The sequence below is a fragment of the Triticum urartu genome, chromosome 3, assembly GCF_003073215.2.
Source record: "Triticum urartu cultivar G1812 chromosome 3, Tu2.1, whole genome shotgun sequence".
In the NCBI taxonomy this organism is placed as follows: Eukaryota; Viridiplantae; Streptophyta; class Magnoliopsida; order Poales; family Poaceae; genus Triticum; species Triticum urartu.
In genome coordinates, this window is record NC_053024.1 from 4,564,818 (window position 1) to 4,587,063 (window position 22,246).

The following is a 22,246-nucleotide window of genomic DNA, read 5'->3' on the forward strand; positions in this document are numbered from 1 at the left end:
AAAAATATTCTGAGTAGTAGTCTGGTCAACTATTAATTGCACACAAAAACTCGCATTTTCAGGATATATATATATATATATATATATATATATATATATATAGACAATATTTATATAGAAGCTCTATAAATTTTGATGCAGATTAAAATTTTCTAGAGGTGTGTACCTAAGCAAAATTCCTTTATTATCTTTCTGTTTTTTAATAATGTTTTTAGGTTTAAAAACAACTATCGGTAAATACGGCCGACGTCGTTGAAATCTTCTCCTCTATTTTGACTCTCTCTCTCTCTCTCTCACGACTCACCCGTGACGGCGGCGGCGTCCGGCGGCCGACCCCGCGACCCGGCGCCGGCACGGCGAGGAAGAGAGGCTCGCGGCGTGGAGAGGTCCCTCTGCTTCGGCACCACGCGCGGACGCCGCTCGGCCTCGAGATCTCAAGGTAATTCCCCCAAGAAACGCAGCGCCGTCCCAAGCGGCGGACTTTTTCCCCCCTCCGGATTCGCCGCCCTCCGCTCACCCTGCCCTGCCGCGGCGCCACGCCGGAGCAACCCCTCTCGGTTCCTCTCCGGCGACCTGCGATCGGATTTAGTTTTTTTCTCCTGTTCTGTCTGTCCCCGATGTGAGCCCGTTTCCGGTGGACCTGGATTTCAGATGCGGCTGGTCGGCCTGACGGGCGGGATCGCCTCGGGGAAGAGCACCGTCTCCGGCCTCTTCAAGTCCGCCGGCGTCCCGGTGGTCGACGCCGACGTCGTGGCTCGGGTAAGCGTCCAGCATCAAACATGGCCGTGCGGAAATAAATATACATCGCTTGTTAGATTGTACCAGTACTGTGCAAAACTTTGTTTTCATGATGTGTCCATTGTGTTCTGTCTACGGAGGTACCGATATTTGTGAGCATTGTTGCTGTTTTACTTGAATTCAGTCACAGCTAAGGTAGCATTATACCAGAACAGAGTGTGGCAATTTTATTTTTGTAACAAGTTTGATTACGTCTGGATAGGTTGCCCACATCAGGTATCTGTAGAGTGGGATAGGCACAATTTTCTGTGATGAAAAAAGAAGATGTTTTTTTTCAAGCTAAAACAAAATTCACCCTCGTTTCAGTTAACTTACCGATTGTGCTCAGTGAGAACTGCTTCCGCTTTATCGCGTTGATATTAATTCCCCTTCCCATCTCCCTGGGAACTGATGGCTAACACTACATATTTATTTCAACTTTGTGGAGGGCAAAGACATATGCGGGTCTTACCTTGGGAGTTTTTTCATCCCTGATACTATTCCCAGTAACGAGGAATGGAACCGGTAGTTAATAGAATGTGATGGTGATGGCCAATTTAGTCATATCCCCTGCTTTGTCAGCCGGTGAGGATCATAGGATGGCAAACCATAATATATATTCTTTGCTTCACTAAATTACCTGCTGCCATGCATCATAGCTCTTGAAAACAAATGAAATATGAAGAACTATATGGCCTTCATCTATGTAACATGTGTATGCTGTAGCTAAAAAGGCAGCCCTCGAGAGAATAGTTCTCATTTTGTCTCCATGGACAAAGGAAACTCCCGCGGACAATGTTTAAGAGAGGTCGGGGTAGACCAAATTTGACATGGGAGGAGTCCGTTAAGAGGGACCTGAAGGATTGGATTATCACCAAAGAACTAGCTATGGACAGGGGCGCGTGGAAGCTTGCTATCCATGTGCCAGAGCCATGAGTTGGTTGCGAGATCTTATGGGTTTCACCTCTAGCCTACCCCAGCTTGTTTGGGACTAAAGGCTTTGTTGTTGTTGTTGTTGTTGTTGGACAAAGGAAACTCCCACATGATCCGGGATCCTAGGATAAGAAGGGAAAGGAAAATGCAGACGAATAAGAAGCCACAAGCCGGCATGATAGCAATGCCTGGCAGAAGCTCGGCAATACGTTGGGTGGAATAGTGGAAGTTAAGGCCTTTAATTCCCAATCCCATGCTCAATCAGCCCCATGGGAGTAGATTGGAGTCAGTTGAGGCCAAAAGTCTCCATCCTCTGTCTAGCTGGAACTCTGAATCTGTTTTCAACTTCTCATCAATATCTTACCACTGCTGGGATATCCCTGGATCAAAAATAAATGGAACCATATCAGCACAATGACTGGTATGACGCAAATGTTATACTTTGGGCCTTGAGACGAGTTACGCACACTTTGTTTTCATGGTTTAGTACTTGAGCTTCAAACTGCATGCTTGTTACTACCTCCGTCCTAAATTAGTTGTCTTAGATTTGTCTATATACGGATGTATCTAGCACTAAAACGTGTCTAGATACATACGTATCTAGACAAATCTAAGACAACTAATTCGGGACGGAGGGAGTACTATTTTAGGCTAATTGTCTGTTATGAGATCTCCCCAGATGCTGTGTAAAATGACTTCCATGTTTTAAACTTTTTGTTATGAGCCTTATGCTGATTACGGGCGCACGCATTTACAGAATGTAGTGCAGAAAGGTACTGGAGGTTGGAAGAAGATTGTGAAAGCTTTTGGGAATGGCATTCTGTTGGAAAATGGAGAAATTGACAGAGCTCAATTGGGTCAGGTTGTTTTCACTGACCCAGAAAAACGCAAGCTTCTAAACCGGTACAACTTCTACTGGCATAAAAATCGCCTTTGATTTTCTTTCTTTCTTTCTGTTATGTTTGCCCAATACATTTTTATTCAGTTTATTTACGTGGCAGTTACATTTTTCTTTCATTTTTGCTATGTTGGCCAATAGATTTTTGATCCAGTTTATATACTGTACATGGCAGTTACTACATAAATACTGCTTTCAGGAAACAGTTCCACCTATTTATGGTCTCACATCTTGTCATGTTCTGGTTTCTAGAAAAATGTCATGCTTTGGTTGCATATTCAGTTCATTGTTAACTCTGTGCATAAATATCGAGTTGTGTTTCATACATGGATGATGAAATGTGACACGATTTACCTTTAACAATACTGTTTATGTCATTCCTAAAATAGAACACCAAAGCAAAGTGGGTAGACCAACATACATTTCATTGCATGCTTATACTTTCTCATGAATATAGTCCCTGAAATATTAAGGATTCTTGTTTGACCTACATTTGCCTCGATTCTGATCCCTGACGACATTTTGGTTTCTCCATTGCGTCTACTTTCAGTCTTCTGGCCCCACACATTTCATGCGGTATATTCTGGGAGATACTAAAACTCTGGGTGAAGGGATGCCTGGTTATTGTCGTCGACATCCCGCTCCTGTTTGAGACAAAGATGGACCGATGGACGGACCCCGTGGTTGTCGTATGGGTGGATCCCAAAACACAGATCGAGAGGCTCATGTCAAGAGACAGTTGCGGCCAGGAACAGGCTCAGGGCAGGATCGACGCCCAGCTTGCGTTGGACTGGAAGAAGTCGGAAGCCGACATAGTGATCGACAACTCCGGCTCGCTGGACGACACGAAAGAGCAGTTCCAGGAAGTGCTGAAGCAGGTGTCTGGTCCCTTGACATGGAAGGAGCGCATGATGTCCAGGGATGGCCTTCTCTCTATCGTCGTGTGCACGGCGGCGGGGGTTCTACTTGCTCAGAAGAATCTGCTGTGATCTTTTCACGCTTAGGAAGTTAAGGTAACTAGGATTGGACTAAGATTGATTGGTTGAAAATTTCGAAGGGTCAGTGCAGAGCACTAGGCGAGCACGATTACTGTCCTGTCATGTCTGGAGTTATTATACCACAAGTGCTGAATTTCGAGTGAAATAAAATTTGTAACTGCTTGCTTGTGCATCTCTGTGCAGTTTTCATAGGATTCATGTTTTATTCTTATCAAAGGAATTACTTGTACAGGTTTGACGAAATTCCTTTGAAAATTGAATCATTCAGTCCCAAATACTCCAGGTAGCAGCAATAACTATCACTATGTAAGAGGCTATTCCCAGGTCTTGTCTATGTGTCTGGATTTTGTTTGCCTTGGAGCCCTGCAACTGGGCATAGAAAATTCTAACATGCTATTCCAACATGCTCTGGCAGATCCTCTGTTTCAAGGCAATTAGGAGCACATAGGATAGTCATAGATTGCAAGTAAAAATGATTCATCTGCAACATTTTGTATTCAATCTGTTCACCAGAAGTAGCCACATAAAACATAATATTGCGTGCATTATACAACCAGATAAAAATTGCAGAACTACCAAACTCCACTTAAGATCAATGCAACATAATAAATAGAAGATCAGTGGAACATATAAATAAATAAATAGCTTAATGTCATTCATCAACCACCAACAAGCAAACAAGCCCTCTGTTTGCATGAGTGCACAATATAACTTACATCAAGAAACCCCACAAACTGAGAAACAGACATCATTTGTACAGAGACAGCACATGCCACTCTCACATCTGTGAATAAATACGCAAAGTGAGATGAAATAATTAGGACACAAAAACCCTTGTGACTGACCTCGCTCACGGCACATTCACACCCCGTGTGCATAACTTATTATCATGACATATAACTTAACCACCGCAAACCTCGATCGAAGCCGAAGTCACTCTCATAACTTATGGAGAAAAAAAGCCTTCTCCCCCTCCTGGACTCAGATTTCACCATGACCCATGAAGCCAAAAGAATCTAGCAGTGAATCAGGTACTGCAGGAGGAAGAAGAAGCAGATGCTGCAACTAGCACACGGCGATGTTGAGCGCCGATAGCTTGTGGGCATGGTTCTTGTTGGGCTGCTTCTTGGATGAGCTTGCTGCAAGATGTTGCTGCTGCTGCCGTGGCTTGCTGCTGCTGCTGTGGCATTTGCAGTTGCTGTCGTGTCTGTCGCGACTTGCGCGGCAGCAGGGCCTCGTGCTCTCGCTCTCCTCCGATGAGTGCGAGGTGTTCATGGCGGCCTTCTTCCTCCCCAGCTTCGGCGACTTGGGACGGGTCGTGGGCAACTGCAGGCAAGCAAGAAGTTCATTGTGTGAGAGGAATCAATACTACAAACTTTTCAAGATCAAAGCGTTTTCTGAAGACCAATGGACTAGAAAATTGATATTTTTTCGGCATCTACCTACCTTCTTGTATTCAGCCTTGGGAGAAGGTGCCTCATGGTAGAAGCTTGGGATGGGTGTGGCTTTGAATGTCAGGCTTTTCCTGAGAAGCCTGAGAGCCTCCTCCTGTTCCCTCTGCAGATTCATTCACAATGTAATAGATCAATGAGAGTTTGGTTCTGAAAACTCTTCAACATGTACACAAAATAGGATCCGTCGATCATCATGGAAAATGCTGAAACAAGACAAATTACCTTCAACCTAGCTTCCAGCTGAATCCTCTGTTCCTCCATAGCTTGATGTTTCTCCTCCAACTTTGAATAGTACTGCAACAAACCATCAAACAAATAAAGGATGAGAACCTTTCCCCTATCCCTCGCCATGTCTTGTATCTTTCATGTCACAAAGTAACATATACCTCTCTGCGCTTCTCGGCACGTTCAGTACATCTGAAGACCGGGCTTGACGGGACAGTAGTAGTCTTTCCATTCGACGATTTTCTGCATGCAGAAGATTGTTGAACTAAGCATTTTGGAGGAGACGGGTGATACAAGCGTATAACATGTGTGCTTAGGTTGCGAAGCGCATACGAGTTAGTGAGAGTGGAAGCATTCCAGTCATCCGGATGACTGTTTCTGTTTGTAGCTTGTAGTGGCTTCCTTGTAGTCGCAGACGCGCTTCTCTGTAAGAAATGTGTGCAGGACATACATAAATAACAAGTATAGAATTACGCATGTTGTTATGCTAAAAGATCTTTTATAAAGATAATGGGCAAGGAACTGAAGACTCATGCAAAACAACAGGAAGAAAAGAGAGATTACCTTCATCTTCTTCGTCGAGCTTGTCAATACGCACTTTGCGTTCTGATAGACATTTCCATTTCCATTTCCAGTCAAGTGCTTGTCATTGGGTAGGTCTGGAGGGTACCCACTAACATCTCCTGGCTCTGACTGAGCACCTTTTTTTGGTTGCACATCTTCCATAGATGTGACCGAGGTGCTATCACTCGCCACTGTTTCTGTCGCTGGAAACGTATCTTGATTCTCTTGTTCGTAAGCACTAATTTCAACACCATGTTGCAACACCTCTCCTTTCTCGACGGTGACAGGAGAGGCTTCATCTGCAGCAGGCTCTGCAGTACATAGAACCATTAATTGTCATTAGGCTGCTCCAGACATTTAGTACAAGATGATCCATCCAGTTGATCAGATATTTAGTACAAGATGATTCATCAAGTTAAACTGAACAATTAACTACAACAAGCTTACCGTCATTGGTCTGTTCAGTGTGGCCAGTGGCTGAGGAACCATCATGCTCAGTGTCTCCATTTACATCAGCAGCCTCTAATGGTTCCGAGACGCCATTCTCAGATTGTGCACCCAAAGAATTTTCAGCATTGACAGTGCCCGAAAGTTCTGCTAAATTGTCACCCTTATCATCCGGCGATTCCATGTTGTCGCTGGACGGAGGGATAAGGGAAGAATCCAGCTCCTCTTTGGAAGATTGGAGTACAACCTCAGTACCCATAAATAGTATTGCTGCACAAGATAAATCATCTTTAATAAGTAATTATTGCTATTGATAACTCAATACTATGTATAACATGCAAAAAAGAAATATGCTTTTCCCTTCTTTGGAAGAATTGAAACCGACAACGCAACAAAGAGAGAAAATCTTGTATATACCCTTCACGTGGACACTATAGTTCCTTACCACCTTCCAGGAAAATGACATGCAAGGTTGGGAAAGAATTGATGTGTGGAGTTTGACAACCTATCTGACATGATAACCGATAGCGACCAAATTAGGCTGTCATTCTAATCCAGATCCTCCAATCATTTATGTACTGGTTTGCCGTCGGTATTATCAAACTGAGTTGAGCATATATATAAAAGGAAAAAGTGAAAGCAAAAGGGGAATCAAGGGGACAAAGGTAACGCAAAGAATTGACCCCCGTACGTGCTGATTTGAACTAAAGAAAGGAAAGAACCAGAGGATAAGACAACACATGCGAATCTCGAATTGGATCATATATATTTGGTGGGTTCGCGTACGAACGGTTATATTAGAATGCTAGCATTTACAATTGGGCAGTGTCCTTTGAGACTCTTGGAACTGCATGCCCTGAGCTGTACTTGTTGTATTAGTTTAGGACTTAGTTGCTATGACCCGTTAGTGACATAGTTAATTAATACTTGGAAGCTTGCAATCATTTGTGATAAAGCATATAAAAAGCTTGCTTTACTGAAAGAGTTTGGTCATGCATCGTCCTAACGTTACTATATCTAGATAGCTGATAGCAACAGCCGGCGCAAGGCCAATCTGCTCATGTCGAGTTCAAGCATGCATACAAAAAGTTGTCTACAAGTAAACAAAAAAGCTTTTTAATAACAATTTGCTAGTCGGTAGTTTTGACCGTGATCATCTTATCATGCACCACATTCCAAACTAGCGCGGGCTACAGATCCCGTGGGACAGCGACACCGTGGCAACCAAAATCCTGCTCGCACATCGCAATATTATCACACCAGAGAAAGCAAGATGATTAGATCCGACTAAACCGGTCATCCATAAACAGCATTTGGGCTGCAGAAACAGGGATTAAATCTTTGCTGATCCCTTATCTAACGGCGAGCAATCTAACGATGAAGGGAAAAGAAAGAGCCGGGATGGAACAGATCGAGACCATAAGCAAGCAAGCAAGCAAGGGAGTGTCCTTTAAAATTCTTGGAACTGCCTGAGCTGTACTCCTCTATTAGTATAGGACTTTATTTGCTATGGCCTATGACATAGCTAATGAATACTTGGAAGCTTGCAATCATTTGCGATAAAGCAACATGATGACAAGCTTGCTATACTGATTGAGTTTGGTCATGCATGCATCTTCCAAACATTGTAGTAGTACTACTGGTACATTATCAAGTCCAGAGAACTGGCCATAGAGGTCAGCAACAGCCGGCGAGCTTAAGTATACAAAAGCTTGTCTAGAAACAAAAAAGAAAAAACAATTTATGAGCTCTTCAATAACGTTTTGCTAGTCGGTAGCTTTGACCATGGTCATCTTATCACGCACCAAAGTCCAAACTAGCGGCAGCTACAAATCCCACAGGACAACGACACCGCGGCAACCAAAATCCTGCTCCCACATCGCCATATGATCACACCAGGGAAACACAAGATGATTGGAATCGACTAGGCCGATCGTCCATAAACAACATTTGGGTTACAGAAACAAAGGAGCATATGTGTAAGTAAATCTAGATGATCCCTTGTGCAATGATGATCTAATCTAACGATGAAGGGAAGAGAGCCGGAGCGGAACAGAGTTACAGAGACCATAAGCAAGCAAGCAAGAGAGCAAGAGGGGATGCTTGGATAAACCCCTTTGGGAGGGATCGGCACCGCACGGCACGGCGCGTACCTCGCGATGATGTCTCCTGGCCCTTTGGTCACCTTTCTTTCGTCTCCTCCTCCTCTCTCTGTCTCCTGGAATGAATGATCGGGTTAAGGATGCAGAGGACTGTGGATGTGGTATTTGTAAGAGGAGGCAGGCAGGGAAGTTGGAGCTGGAGGATGTGGAGAAGGTGTGGGTGGGTTCGTTCTCCGTTGGTTGGTTCCAACTTGTTGCAACTTTGTAAGGGAGGGAGTTGGGGTATTAGCTGAGGGGCAGCTTTCGGCTTGCGTTTTGCATGGGGTCCCCTGCGCCCCAACGCATCAGCCGAAACGAGCCAATCATCCACAGCACAGCCGCTCGGCGGTTGAACCGTACTACCACATTGCTATGTTAGCCCGGCCGCTACAGCTGCTTCGGTTCTGCTTCCTCGGAGCCCAGCCTGCCCCACGGCTACAGCTTCGCACGCACGCACGCCCGCCGGTGGGGGTGGCGGTGACGGTGGGAACCCGCCACGAAAGGGCCACGGCAACCGGCGCGGGCTGGCTGGGTGCACTGTAGCAGCTCGCGGGGTACCGTCGAGGGGGGTGGCCCGGGGACAGCTCCGGCGTCGGCGTCGGCGAGCCCCGTCGTTCGATAGGATCAGGATCTCACACGCACGCACGCACTGTACGCGCGCGCGAGCGAGCGAACCTGTCTATCTGTCTATATCTAGCTCAACCATCCAACGTACGTCGTACGTACGTATGTACATTCACTCTTTCAGAAGGGCCACGTACGTTTTTCGTACGTGTGCGGCACCTGATGCTCGCTCGCGTGCATACGCATGCTTGGCTCCGCTCGGTGGTCCAACCAAACAAGTGCATTCCACGTTTTTCATATCTCAAAATTGCTAATACGTCGTACCAAGTTTTACCCATTTGCATATACTCCGGTTGGAACCGGCAAGGGTGTTGGAAATATGAGCAAATTACTACGAGATTTAATCCGAATAAACAGAAGATAAATCATGATCACAGCAGCAGAGATTAAACTAATCATGCGAACTAGCATAACAGATGAACATATCACATCTAGGTCACATACTAGAAGCATGAATTCTACCACGATCTCGAACAGGAAGGATAGAATCACATACGGTGCAGCGGGTGCAGCACCGCCGGCGTTGACGTTGTCGCCCATGTCGTCGAGGACGAGGTTGCCGAGGTCGGGGAAGAAGTCGTCGTTCGCGAAGTCGTCGCTGCCAGCAGTCGCGCGAGTGCGCTCCCCAAAAACCTGATCGCCCCTCTCCCGTACAGGATCACGAGAGGCGGGGTTCCGGAGGCCTGCTGTCCCTTCTCGCGGTGCACGCCAGAAGGAGGGATGGAGAAGACTTACTTGGCGGCGCAATGATCTGAAACGGTGGTGAGAAACCATACGAAGCGGCCGCGGCTAGGGTAGACGTCTGCCTGACTATATAGTGCGGGCCGGGTAGGTCGTGGGAGTAAACCCCACGTCTGAGTCGTCACGATCCAAAAGAATCGGAAACGGTTCAGTAATTAACGCGTCCGTTAATTATTAATTAATGACTCATTAATTTTTCCATGCAGCAAAAATATAGACAACGTGCATAGCTCCGTCCTCGGCTCGGCTCAATCCCGCAACCCGCGTCGCGTGAGGCGTGGCGTGGCGTGGCGTGGCGTGGCATGGCGTGGCGAGGCGAGCGAGGAGGAGGAGCGCGCGTGTAGGTCTCCTCTTCTCATGCTCATACAAGTGGTAGAAGAGCTCACCTTATAAAGAGGTGCAACTCTCTCTCAACTTCCGGGATGGGACTAAACTTTAGCCTCACTCACTCCACTCACATGTGTGCATAAATGGGCCAAGAGAATTTCAGAATTTTAGTTGGGCTTTGGGCCAAAGGCCTACTAGCAAAATTCCAACAATCCCCCACAAAGTCTCATTGGCACATCTCATCATTTAGTTCCAAAATATTGTTTTATATATCGGTGCTTAGTGGAGACTGTGAAGTTGAACTTCCACTTAGAAATTTATGCTACACTAGATCACAACTTGAATAGTGGACTATGCCTTGAACTACAAGTTTTCTATGAAACTAGTTTCACACAAATTCTTGACCGATACTGGGCTGCCGCAAGGCTTCCCCGCGGGTGGAGCGTATACGTCATACTCCAGGGCCTTTCATGAATTTATTAGAGAACACCCAATTCTCACAGACTGCGACGTTAACAATCAAATTCATATAGGTGTGTTCCTCACAACATCTCTGCTTACCCGAATAAGCCACTTGGAACACATTAAGATAAGTATCAACCTGCCATGCAGATCAAGAGAGTATTGCATCTTCACGGAGTGGGATAATTAATATAAGGATACTCTCCTCCCAGTTGACCAACAGCTTGTCTCCCACTTCTACTTCACGGGATCTCCGATCACATAGAGTGGTTTACCACTATGGAAAACTCATGCGGTGGTCTCAAACCCATCTCCATCGATGCATTATCTATCACATTACATGATAGACCCTTTGTGAAGGGATCTGCCAAGTTTTTCGACGTTTGGATATAATCCAACGTAATAACTCCGGAGTTCCTCAATTTTCTGACAGATTTTAGTCTCCTCTTCACATGCCTTGAGGACTTCATATTGTCCTTAGAACTGTTTATCTTGACGATCATAGTTTGATTATCACAGTTCATCAGGATAGGGGGTATTGGTTTTTGAACCATAGGTAAGTCCATCAAGAGTTCACGAAGCCACTCTGCTTCAACAGTGGCAGTGTCTAATGCTGTGAGTTCTGCTTCTATAGTTGACCTCGTTAAGATGGTCTGCTTGCAAGACTTCCAGGAAACAGCGCCACCACCAAGTGTAAAAACATAACCACTTGTGGCCTTAATCTCATCAGCATCAGATATCCAGTTTGAGTCACTATAACCCTCCAGTACCCTTGGATACCCGGTGTAGTGAATCCCATAGCTCACGGTGCCTTTCAAATAGCGCATAACTCTCTCAAGCGCATGCCAATGATCATCTCCCGGTTTTGACACAAACCGACTCAGCTTGCTCACAGCAAAAGAGATGTCAGTCCTCGTGGCACTCGCCAAATACATAAGCGAGCCAATAATCTGAGAATACCTCAGTTGATCTCTAGCAATCCGTCGATTCTTTCGAAGCAACACACTAGCATCATATGGAGTTGGAGAAGGCGTGCAGTCGCTATACCCAAAACGACTCAAGACCTTTTCCACATAATGAGACTGAAGCAGTGTGATCCCACCATTCTCATCTCTCAACAGCTTGATGTTTAAGATAACATCAGCTACTCCTAGATCCTTCATCTCACAACAGCGAGATAAGAAATCCTTAACCTCCTTGATTAAATCAAGTTTGGTTCCAAAGATCAATATGTCGTCGACATACAGACAAAGAATAACTCCTTCGCCCCCACCATAGCGATAGTAAACGCACTTGTCACCATCGTTTACTACAAAGCCGGCAGCAGTTAATGTTCTTTCGAACTTCTCATGCCACTCCTTAGGAGCTTGTTTAAGGCCATATAAAGACTTTAATAACTTGCACACCTTTCCTTCTTGACCAGGTACTACAAAACCATCTGGCTGATCCATGTAAATTTCCTCCTTCAACTCTCCATTGAGGAAAGCCGTCTTAACGTCCATTTGATGAACGAGAAGACCATGTGAGGCAGCCAGTGATAGTAGCACCCGAATTGTGGTCAGTCTAGCCACGGGTGAGTAAGTATCAAAGAAGTCTTCACCTTCTTTCTGGGTATAACCCTTGGCCACAAGCCGTGCCTTGTACTTTTCAATCGTACCATCAGGTCTAATCTTCTTCTTGAACACCCACTTACATCCTACAGGTTTGCACCCATAAGGACGGTCAGTGATCTCCCAGGTACCGTTAGCTAAGATGGAATCCATCTCGCTACGTACAACTTCCTTCCAGTAGTCAACATCAGGAGATGCATAGGCTTCTGAAATAGTCCTAGGTGTGTCATCCACGAGGTACACAATGAAATCATCACCAAAAGACTTTGCAGTCCTCTGTCTCTTACTCCTCATAGGAGTTCCATTGTTACCCTCAACAGGATTCTCAACGTGTTCCATCGCAATGGTGGGTTCAGGAATTACAGTGAATTCCTCACTAGCTGGAGTAGATATCTCCTGATTTGATGAACTCGACATATTCTTCATAGGAAATATGTCCTCAAAGAAAGTTGCATCATTTGATTCCATAATCGTACCAACATGCATGTCGGATACCTCAGATTTTATTATCAAAAATCTATAGCCGATGCTATGAAAAGCATAGCCCAGAAGAACACAATCCACGGTTTTTGGTCCAAGCTTGCGCTTCTTGGGAATTGGTATATTGACTTTCGCCAAACAACCCCAAGCACGTAGGTAAGAGAGCTTCAACCTTTTCCTTTCCCATTCCTCAAATGGAGTCATGGTCTTATGCTTTGTGGGAACTCGGTTTAGGACATGACACGCAGTCATTAGCGCTTCCCCCCACCATTCCTTGGATAGACCCGAAGTGTCTAACATGGTGTTAACCATATCAGTTAGAGTTCGGTTCTTTCTTTCGGCTACCCCATTTGACTGGGTGAGTAGTGAAGGAAATATGCCCTACTAGAGGCAATAATAAAGTTATTATTTATTTCCTTATATCATGATAAATGTTTATTATTCATGCTAGAATTGTATTAACCGGAAACATAATACATGTGTGAATACATAGACAAACAGAAGTGTCACTAGTATGCTCTACTTGACTAGCTCGTTAATCAAAGATGGTTATGTTTCCTAACCATGACATAGAGTTGTTTTGATTAACGGATCACATCATTAGTGAATGATCTGATTGACATGACCCATTCCATTAGCTTAGCACCCGATCGTTTAGTATGTTGCTATTGCTTTCTTCATGACTTATACAATGTAGCAGACCCGTTGACTAAGCCTCTTCCACGAGCAAAACATGATCAGCACCAAGGCTCCATGGGTGTTAGAATCATTACTGTGTAATCTCGATTATTGACTCTAGTGCAAGTGGGAGACTGAAAGAAATATGCTCTAGAGGCAATAATAAAGTTATTATTTATTTCCTTATATCATGATAAATGTTTATTATTCATGCTAGAATTGTATTAACCGGAAACATAATACATGTGTGAATACATAGACAAACAGAGTGTCACTAGTATGCCTCTACTTGACTAGCTCGTTAATCAAAGATGGTTATGTTTCCTAACCATGGACAAAGAGTTGTCATTTGATTAACGGGATCACATCATTAGTTGAATGATCTGATTGACATGACCCATTCCATTAGCTTAGCACCCGATCGTTTAGTATGTTGCTATTGCTTTCTTCATGACTTATACATGTTCCTATGACTATGAGATTATGTAACTCCCGTTTGCCGGAGGAACACTTTGTGTGCTACCAAACGTCACAACGCAACTGGGTGATTATAAAGGAGCTCTACAGGTGTCTCCAAAGGTACATGTTGGGTTGGCGTATTTCGAGATTAGGATTTGTCACTCCGATTGTCGGAGAGGTATCTTTGGGCCCTCTCGGTAATGCACATCACTGAAGCCTTGCAAGCATTGCAACTAATGAGTTAGTTGCGGGATGATGTATTACGGAACGAGTAAAGAGACTTGCCGGTAACGAGATTGAACTAGGTATGGGATACCGACGATCGAATCTCGGGCAAGTAACATACCGATGACAAAGGGAACAACGTATGTTGTTATGCGGTCTGACCGATAAAAGATCTTCGTAGAATATGTAGGAGCCAATATGAGCATCCAGGTTCCGCTATTGGTTATTGACCGGAGGCGTGTCTCGGTCATGTCTACATTGTTCTCGAACCCGTAGGGTCCGCACGCTTAAGGTTATGATGACAGTTATATTATGAGTTTATGCATTTTGATGTACCGAAGTTTGTTCGGAGTCCCGGATGTGATCACGGACATGACGAGGAGTCTCGAAATGGTCGAGACATAAAGATTAATATATTGGAAGCCTATGTTTGGATATCGGAAGTGTTCCGGGTGAAATCGGGATTTTACCGGAGTACCGGGAGGTTACCGGAACCCCCCGGGAGGTATATGGGCCTTAGTGGGCCTTAGTGGAAGAGAGGAGAGGTGGCCAGAGATGGGCCGCGCGCCCCTCCCCCCTTGGTCCGAATAGGACAAGGAGAGGGGGCCGGCCCCCCCTTCCTCCTCTCTCTCCTCTTTCCCACCTCCACGAATCCTATTCCAACTAGGAAAGGGGGGAGTCCTACTCCCGGAGGGAGTAGGACTCCTCCTGGCGCGCCTCCTCTTGGCCGGCCGCCCCCCCTTTGAGCCTTTATATACGGAGGCAAGGGGCACCCCTAGAGACACAAGTTGATCCACGTGATCATATTCTTAGCCGTGTGCGGTGCCCCCTTCCACCATAGTCCTCGATAATATTGTAGCGGTGCTTAGGCGAAGCCCTGCGACGGTAGTACATCAAGATCATCACCACGCCGTTGTGCTGACGGAACTCTTCCCCGACACTTTGTTGGATCAGAGTCCGGGGATCGTCATCGAGCTGAACGTGTGCTAGAACTCTGAGGTGCCGTAGTTTCGGTGCTTGATCGGTCGGGCCGTGAAGACGTACAACTACATCAACCAAGTTAACGCTTCCGTTGTCGATCTACAAGGGTACGTAGATCACACTCTCCCCTCTCGTTGCTATGCATCACCATGATCTTGCGTGTGCGTAGGAATTTTTTTGAAATTACTACGAAACCCAACAGTGGTATCAGAGCCTAGGTTTTATGTGTTGATGTTATATGCACGAGTAGAACACAAGTGAGTTATGGGCGATATAAGTCATACTGCTTACCAGCATGTCATCCTTTGGTTCGGCGGTATTGTTGGATGAAGCGGCCCGGACCGACATTACGCGTACGCTTACGCGAGACCGGTTCTCCCGACGTGCTTTGCACAAAGGTGGCTAGCGGGTGACAGTTTCTCCAATTTTAGTTGAACCGAGTGTGGCTACGCCCGGTCCTTGCGAAGGTTAAAACAGCACCAACTTGACAAACTATCGTTGTGGTTTTTGATGCGTAGGTGAGATTGGTTCTTGCTTAAGCCCGTAGCAGCCACGTAAAACTTGCAACAACAAAGTAGATGACGTCTAACTTGTTTTTGCAGGGCATGTTGTGATGTGATATGGTCAATACATGATGCTAAATTTTATTGTATGAGATGATCATGTTTTGTAACCGAGTTATCGGCAACTGGCAGGAGCCATATGGTTGTCGCTTTATTGTATGCAATGCAATCGCGCTGTAATGCTTTACTTTATCACTAAGCGGTAGCGATAGTTGTGGAAGCATAAGATTGGCGAGACGACAACGATGCTACGATGGAGATCAAGGTGTCGCACCGGTGACGATGGTGATCACGACGGTACTTCGGAGATGGAGATCACAAGCACAAGATGATGATGACCATATCATATCACTTATATTGATTGCATGTGATGTTTATCTTTTATGCATCTTATCTTGCTTTGATTGACGGTAGCATTATAAGATGATCTCTCACTAATTATCAAGAAGTGTTCTCCCTGAGTATGCACCGTTGCGAAAGTTCTTCGTGCCGAGACACCACGTGATGATCGGGTGTGATAGGCTCTACGTTCAAATACAACGGGTGCAAAACAGTTGCACACGCAGAATACTCAGGTTATACTTAACGAGCCAAGCATATACAGATATGGCCTCGGAACACGGAGATTGAAAGGTCGAGCGTGAATCATATAGTAGATATGACCAACATAGTGATGTTCACCAATGAAACTACTCCATCTCACGTGATGATCGGACATGGTTTAGTTGATTTGGATCACGTAATCACTTAGAGGATTAGAGGGATGTCTATCTAAGTGGGAGTTCTTTAAGTAATATGATTAATTGAACCTAAATTTATCATGAACTTAGTACCTGATAGTATCTTGCTTATGTATGTTTGATTGTAGATAGATGGCCCGTGCTGTTGTTCCATTGAATTTTAATGCGTTCCTTGAGAAAGCAAAGTTGAAAGATGATGGTAGCAATTACACGGACTGGGTCCGTAACTTGAGGATTATCCTCATTGCTGCACAGAAGAATTACGTCCTGGAAGCACCGCTGGGTGCCAGGCCTGCTGCTGGAGCAACACCAGATGTTATGAACGTTTGGCAGAGCAAAGCTGATGACTACTCGATAGTTCAGTGTGCCATGCTTTACGGCTTAGAGCCGGGACTTCAACGATGTTTTGAACGTCATGGGGCATATGAGATGTTCCAGGAGTTGAAGTTAATATTTCAAGCAAATGCCCGGATTGAGAGATATGAAGTCTCCAATAAGTTCTATAGCTGCAAGATGGAGGAGAACAGTTCTGTCAGTGAGCATATACTCAAGATGTCTTGGTATTGTAATCACTTGATTAAACTGGGTGTTAATCTTCCGGATGATAGCGTCATTGACAGAATTCTCCAATCACTTCCACCAAGCTACAAGAGCTTCGTGATGAACTATAATATGCAAGGGATGAATAAGACTATTCCCGAGCTCTTCGCAATGCTGAAAGCTGCGGAGGTAGAAATCAAGAAAGAGCATCAAGTGTTGATGGTCAACAAGACCACTAGTTTCAAGAAAAAGGGCAAAGGGAAGAAGAAGGGGAACTTCAAGAAGAACAGCAAGCAAGTTGCTGCTCGAGAGAAGAAACCCAAGTCTGGACCTAAGCCTGAAACTGAGTGCTTTTACTGCAAGCAGACTGGTCACTGGAAGCGAAACTGCCCCAAGTATTTGGCGGATAAGAAGGATGGCAAGGTGAACAAAGGTATATGTGATATACATGTTATTGATGTGTACCTTACTAATGCTCGCAGTAGCACCTGGGTATTTGATACTGGTTCTGTTGCTAATATTTGCAACTCGAAACAGGGACTACGGATTAAGCGAAGATTGGCTAAGGACGAGGTGACGATGCGCGTGGGAAACGGTTCCAAAGTCGATGTGATCGCGGTCGGCACGCTACCTCTACATCTACCTTCGGGATTAATATTAGACCTAAATAATTGTTATTTGGTGCCAGCGTTAAGCATGAACATTATATCTGGATCTTGTTTGATGCGAGACGGTTATTCATTTAAATCAGAGAATAATGGTTGTTCTATTTATATGAGTAATATCTTTTATGGTCATGCACCCTTGAAGAGTGGTCTATTCTTATTGAATCTCGATAGTAGTAACACGCATATTCATAATGTTGAAGCCAAAAGATGCAGAGTTGATAATGATAGTGCAACTTATTTGTGGCACTGCCGTTTAGGTCATATCGGTGTAAAGCACATGAAGAAACTCCATACTGATAGACTTTTGGAACCACTTGATTATGAATCACTTGGTACTTGCGAACCGTGCCTCATGGGCAAGATGACTAAAACGCCGTTCTCCGGTACTATGGAGAGAGCAACAGATTTGTTGGAAATCATACATACAGATGTATGTGGTCCGATGAATATTGAGGCTCGTGGCGGTTATCGTTATTTTCTCACCTTCACAGATGACTTAAGCAGATATGGGTATATCTACTTAATGAAACATAAGTCTGAAATGTTTGAAAAGTTCAAAGAATTTCAGAGTGAAGTTGAAAATTATCATAACAAGAAAATAAAGTTTCTACGATCTGATCGCGGAGGAGAATATTTGAGTTACGAGTTTGGTGTACATTTGAAACAATGCGGAATAGTTTCGCAACTCACGCCACCCGGAACACCACAGCGTAATGGTGTGTCCGAACGTCGTAATCGTACTTTACTAGATATGGTGCGATCTATGATGTCTCTTACTGATTTACCGCTATCGTTTTGGGGTTATGCTTTGGAGACGGCCGCATTCACGTTAAATAGGGCACCATCAAAATCCGTTGAGACGACGCCTTATGAACTATGGTTTGGCAAGAAACCAAAGTTGTCGTTTCTGAAAGTTTGGGGCTGCGATGCTTATGTGAAAAAGTTTCAACCTGATAAGCTCGAACCCAAATCGGAGAAATGTGTCTTCATAGGATATCCAAAGGAGACTATTGGATACACCTTCTATCACAGATCCGAAGGCAAGACTTTTGTTGCTAAGTTCGGAAACTTTCTGGAGAAGGAGTTTCTCTCGAAAGAAGTGAGTGGGAGGAAAGTAGAACTTGACGAGGTAACTGTACCTGCTCCCTTATTGGAAAGTCGTGCATCACAGAAAACTGTTTCTGTGACACCTACACCAATTAGTGAGGAAACTAATGATAATGATCATGAAACTTCAGAACAAGATACTACTGAACCTCGCAGATCAACCAGAGTGAGATCCGCGCCAGAATGGTACGGTAATCCTGTTCTGGAAGTCATGCTACTAGATCATGATGAACCTACGAACTATGAAGAAGCGATGGTGAGCCCAGATTCCGCAAAATGGCTTGAAGCCATGAAATCTGAGATGGGATCCATGTATGAGAACAAAGTGTGGACTTTTGTTGACTTGCCCAATGATCGGCAAGCAATTGAGAATAAATGGATCTTCAAGAAGAAGACTGACGCCGACGGTAATATTACTTTCTACAAAGCTCGACTTGTCGCAAAAGGTTTTCGGCAAGTTCAAGGGATTGACTACGATGAGACCTTCTCACCCGTAGCGATGCTTAAGTCTGTCCGAATCATGTTAGCAATTGCCGCATTTTATGATTATGAAATTTGGCAGATGGATGTCAAAACTGCATTCCTGAATGGATTTCTGGAAGAAGACTTGTATATGATGCAACCAGAAGGTTTTGTCAATCCAAAGGGAGCTAACAAAGTATGCAAGCTCCAGCGATCCATTTATGGACTGGTGCAAGCTTCTCAGAGTTGGAATAAACGCTTTGATAGTGTGATCAAAGTATTTGGTTTTATACAGACTTTCGGAGAAGCCTGCATTTACAAGAAAGTGAGTGGGAGCTCTGTAGCATTTCAGTCTATTGTATACTTATCATCTCTTTTGGATGCGACGAGTGACCGGGACACGGGCTAGAAAATAAAAAACATCATAATTCGAGGTCAGCAGACTGATATAATGGATGAATACCCACTCATCTGACACAGTATCGTGTGTGATTCCTGGCCGTCGGTTCGCAGTACATTCACGTCCCACAATGACGCTGTACTCACCCACCACTGTGCACATTCTTGTAGGTCCACACCGACGTCACATGTATCTCCACCACGATACTTGCTATTTAGGGTTTCCTCTACCGCTCGGACCGACCCCTCGTTTCCGATAAAAAAAAGAAGAGGAAGAAGAAAAAAAGAGGAGAAGAAAGAATGGAGGAGATTCTTCTCCTCTTTTTTTTCTTCTTCTTCCTCTTTTTTTATCGGGAACGAGGATCGTCGAGGGTCGCCGAGCGGTAGAGGAAACCCTAAATGGCAAATATCGTCGGTGTGAGATACATGTGCCGACGGTGTCGGACAGTACATCCACGTCCCACAAGTGACGCGGGCTTCGACGCCCACGTCACTTGTGGGTCGTGGATGTAGTGTCCGACACCGACGGCCACATGTATCTCGCACCCACGATACTTGCTATTTAGGGTTTCCTCTACCGCTCGGTGACCCTCATTCCTGATAAAAAAAGAGGAAGAAAAAGAAAAAAAGAGGAGAAGAAAGAATAGAGGAGTTCTTACTCCTCTATTCTTTCTTCTCCTCTTTTTTTCTTCTTCCTCTTCTTTTTTTATCCTTGAAGCGTTGTCGAGGCCACCCCAAACCCTAGAGAAGCAGCGTCGAGGCCACCCCAAACCCTAGAGAAGCAGCGTCAATATTTGTTGTCAATATTTGAATAATATATCCATCTGTCATGTTTGAATAATAATTGCCATGTTGTCAATATTTGTAGAAACTATGGACGCCGCCCGAGACGAAGTACAAGAAGAGTTGTTGGGGGACATAATCGCATGAGGAAGTGATGCCGTCTGCTCGTTGTTTCTCAACGACACCGATGGTCTGGAAGCAGCTGGCTATGATTATGATGGCTCCGGTGACCTAATGCCGGTGCAAGAAGGAGACCGTGATGACGTCTCCTGTGACCGAACCGAGTCCGGCCAGGTATATATATTAGTTAAGCTTCTGCTGACTAGCTAATTGATGCATTCATTGTTTTGGTATGTACACATATTAATTAAGTCTTTGTTCTTTTTTCTAGCCCTCCGGATCGAGCACAACTTCGGTAAAGAGACGAGGCCCGAAGAAAAAGTTGAACTCGGATGAAAAGTTTGAGATCATAGCAATCGCGCCCGACGGCCAACCGATTGAACCCCTCCGGACAAAGAGCGCATTTGTTGCTCAATGCGGGGTTTTGGTTAGGGACAAGATCCCGATCAGCATCCAGCAATGGTTAAAGCCGGCTAGAGAAGACCCTGAGGTGTCTTATGTCAATGATATGCAGAAAAATGATCTTTGGAAAGAGCAATTAATCAAGTTTTTTGCTCTTAAGAGGATGACAGAACTATTCAGGAGGTGGAAGAAAGAGCTGAATAAGTTTGTCGAAAATAAAGAGACACCAGAATTCAAGGGCAGATATGAGAAGATCAGAGATCAATGGCCCGCATTTGTGGCCCACAAGACATCGGAAAAGAGTAAGAAGATGTCGGCGACAAACAAGCAAAATGCTGCGAAGAAGAAGCATCACCATCGCACGGGGTCAGGTGGCTACCTCGTAGCCCGGCCTAAGTGGGCCAAGACTGAGAATGATCTGGTTGATAAAGGGATCGAACCAGAGACAATTAACTGGCCAGACCGTTGCCGGACTTGGTTCTTCGGGGCTGGCGGAACCTTGGACCCTGTAACAGGGAAGTGCATTTGGACGAACGATCAAATGGACATACCAGTCAGGAAGCTTCAGCAGTATATCGAAGCAGCGCAGCAAGGGACGTTCTTTCCAGACAGAGAGAACGACGATCTCACAATGGCCCTCAGGAATCCTGAGCACCCTGGACGGACACGAGGCACGCCAGGCTCCATTCCGTGGAAGGTTGGGTTTCCGGACGCAGGCGGTTATAAATGCCAGGAGAGGAGGAAAAAACTGCAGCAGACCCAAATGCAGGCGCTGCAAGCAAGGGTACAAGCGATAGAGGAACGAGAAGCAAATCGCAGCAATCGAACTGCCGAAGCTTCCCCCGAAGCTACCCCGCCATCTCAGCGGAGAAGCAGCGTGGCTTCCACCGAGCTGCTTCAGCCGGAGCATGCCTTGACGGCTCCTGCCAGCTATCCCGTGGATGCTATCACGGAGTCTCAAAATTGCTACCTTATGACGCAATGGATGAATTTGAAGGTTAAGGCGGCTGTTGGCTCTGTTTATCCTACTAAACCCGACGCAACTTTTCACTGTAGGCCGATTCCAGAAGGATATGCTAGGGTGATGGTGGATGAAATAACAGAGGGATTTGAGGACCTCCAGCTTGACCACCCTACCGGTGAAGGGGAGACTAGGCTGGGTTCTGCTCTGAAGACTCCATGCCTATGGCGAAAGGAGCTCATCAACCTTCCGAACTGGACGCCTCCGCCTCCTCCTCCTCCTTCGGCAAGTCAGGGCACTCCGCCTCCTCCTCCGGCGAGTCAGGGCACTCCGCCTCCTCCACCGCCTCCTCCTCCGGCGAGTGACGATCAGGGCACTCGAACGGCTCCTTCTCCGGCGCGTGGCGGCACTCCACCTCCTTCTCCGCCTGCGCCGACGCGCCCGAGCAGCCAGCCTCCTCCTTCTCCGCCTCGTCAG

General features: G+C 45.4%; 2 protein-coding genes across 2 annotated transcripts; one reads left to right on the forward strand and one right to left on the reverse strand.

Moving 5' to 3' along the window:
- The first annotated feature begins 245 nt into the window (after nt 1-245).
- Nucleotides 246-3,778, forward strand: LOC125542286 (dephospho-CoA kinase). Its single transcript, XM_048705252.1, has 4 exons — nt 246-439; nt 652-759; nt 2,468-2,613; nt 3,159-3,778. The coding sequence occupies exons 2-4, from the start codon at nt 652-654 to the stop codon at nt 3,595-3,597; spliced, it is 693 nt and encodes a 230-aa protein (XP_048561209.1). The 5' UTR covers nt 246-439; the 3' UTR covers nt 3,598-3,778.
- Nucleotides 3,779-4,236: 458 nt separating this feature from the next.
- Nucleotides 4,237-8,659, reverse strand: LOC125542287 (protein WVD2-like 2). The gene is made up of 8 exons (XM_048705253.1): nt 8,450-8,659; nt 6,297-6,566; nt 5,850-6,160; nt 5,619-5,710; nt 5,447-5,528; nt 5,283-5,354; nt 5,053-5,163; nt 4,237-4,932 (listed from the first exon to the last, which is right to left on the reverse strand). The coding sequence occupies exons 2-8, from the start codon at nt 6,553-6,555 to the stop codon at nt 4,672-4,674; spliced, it is 1,188 nt and encodes a 395-aa protein (XP_048561210.1). The 5' UTR covers nt 6,556-6,566; nt 8,450-8,659; the 3' UTR covers nt 4,237-4,671.
- Nucleotides 8,660-22,246: the final 13,587 nt, after the last annotated feature.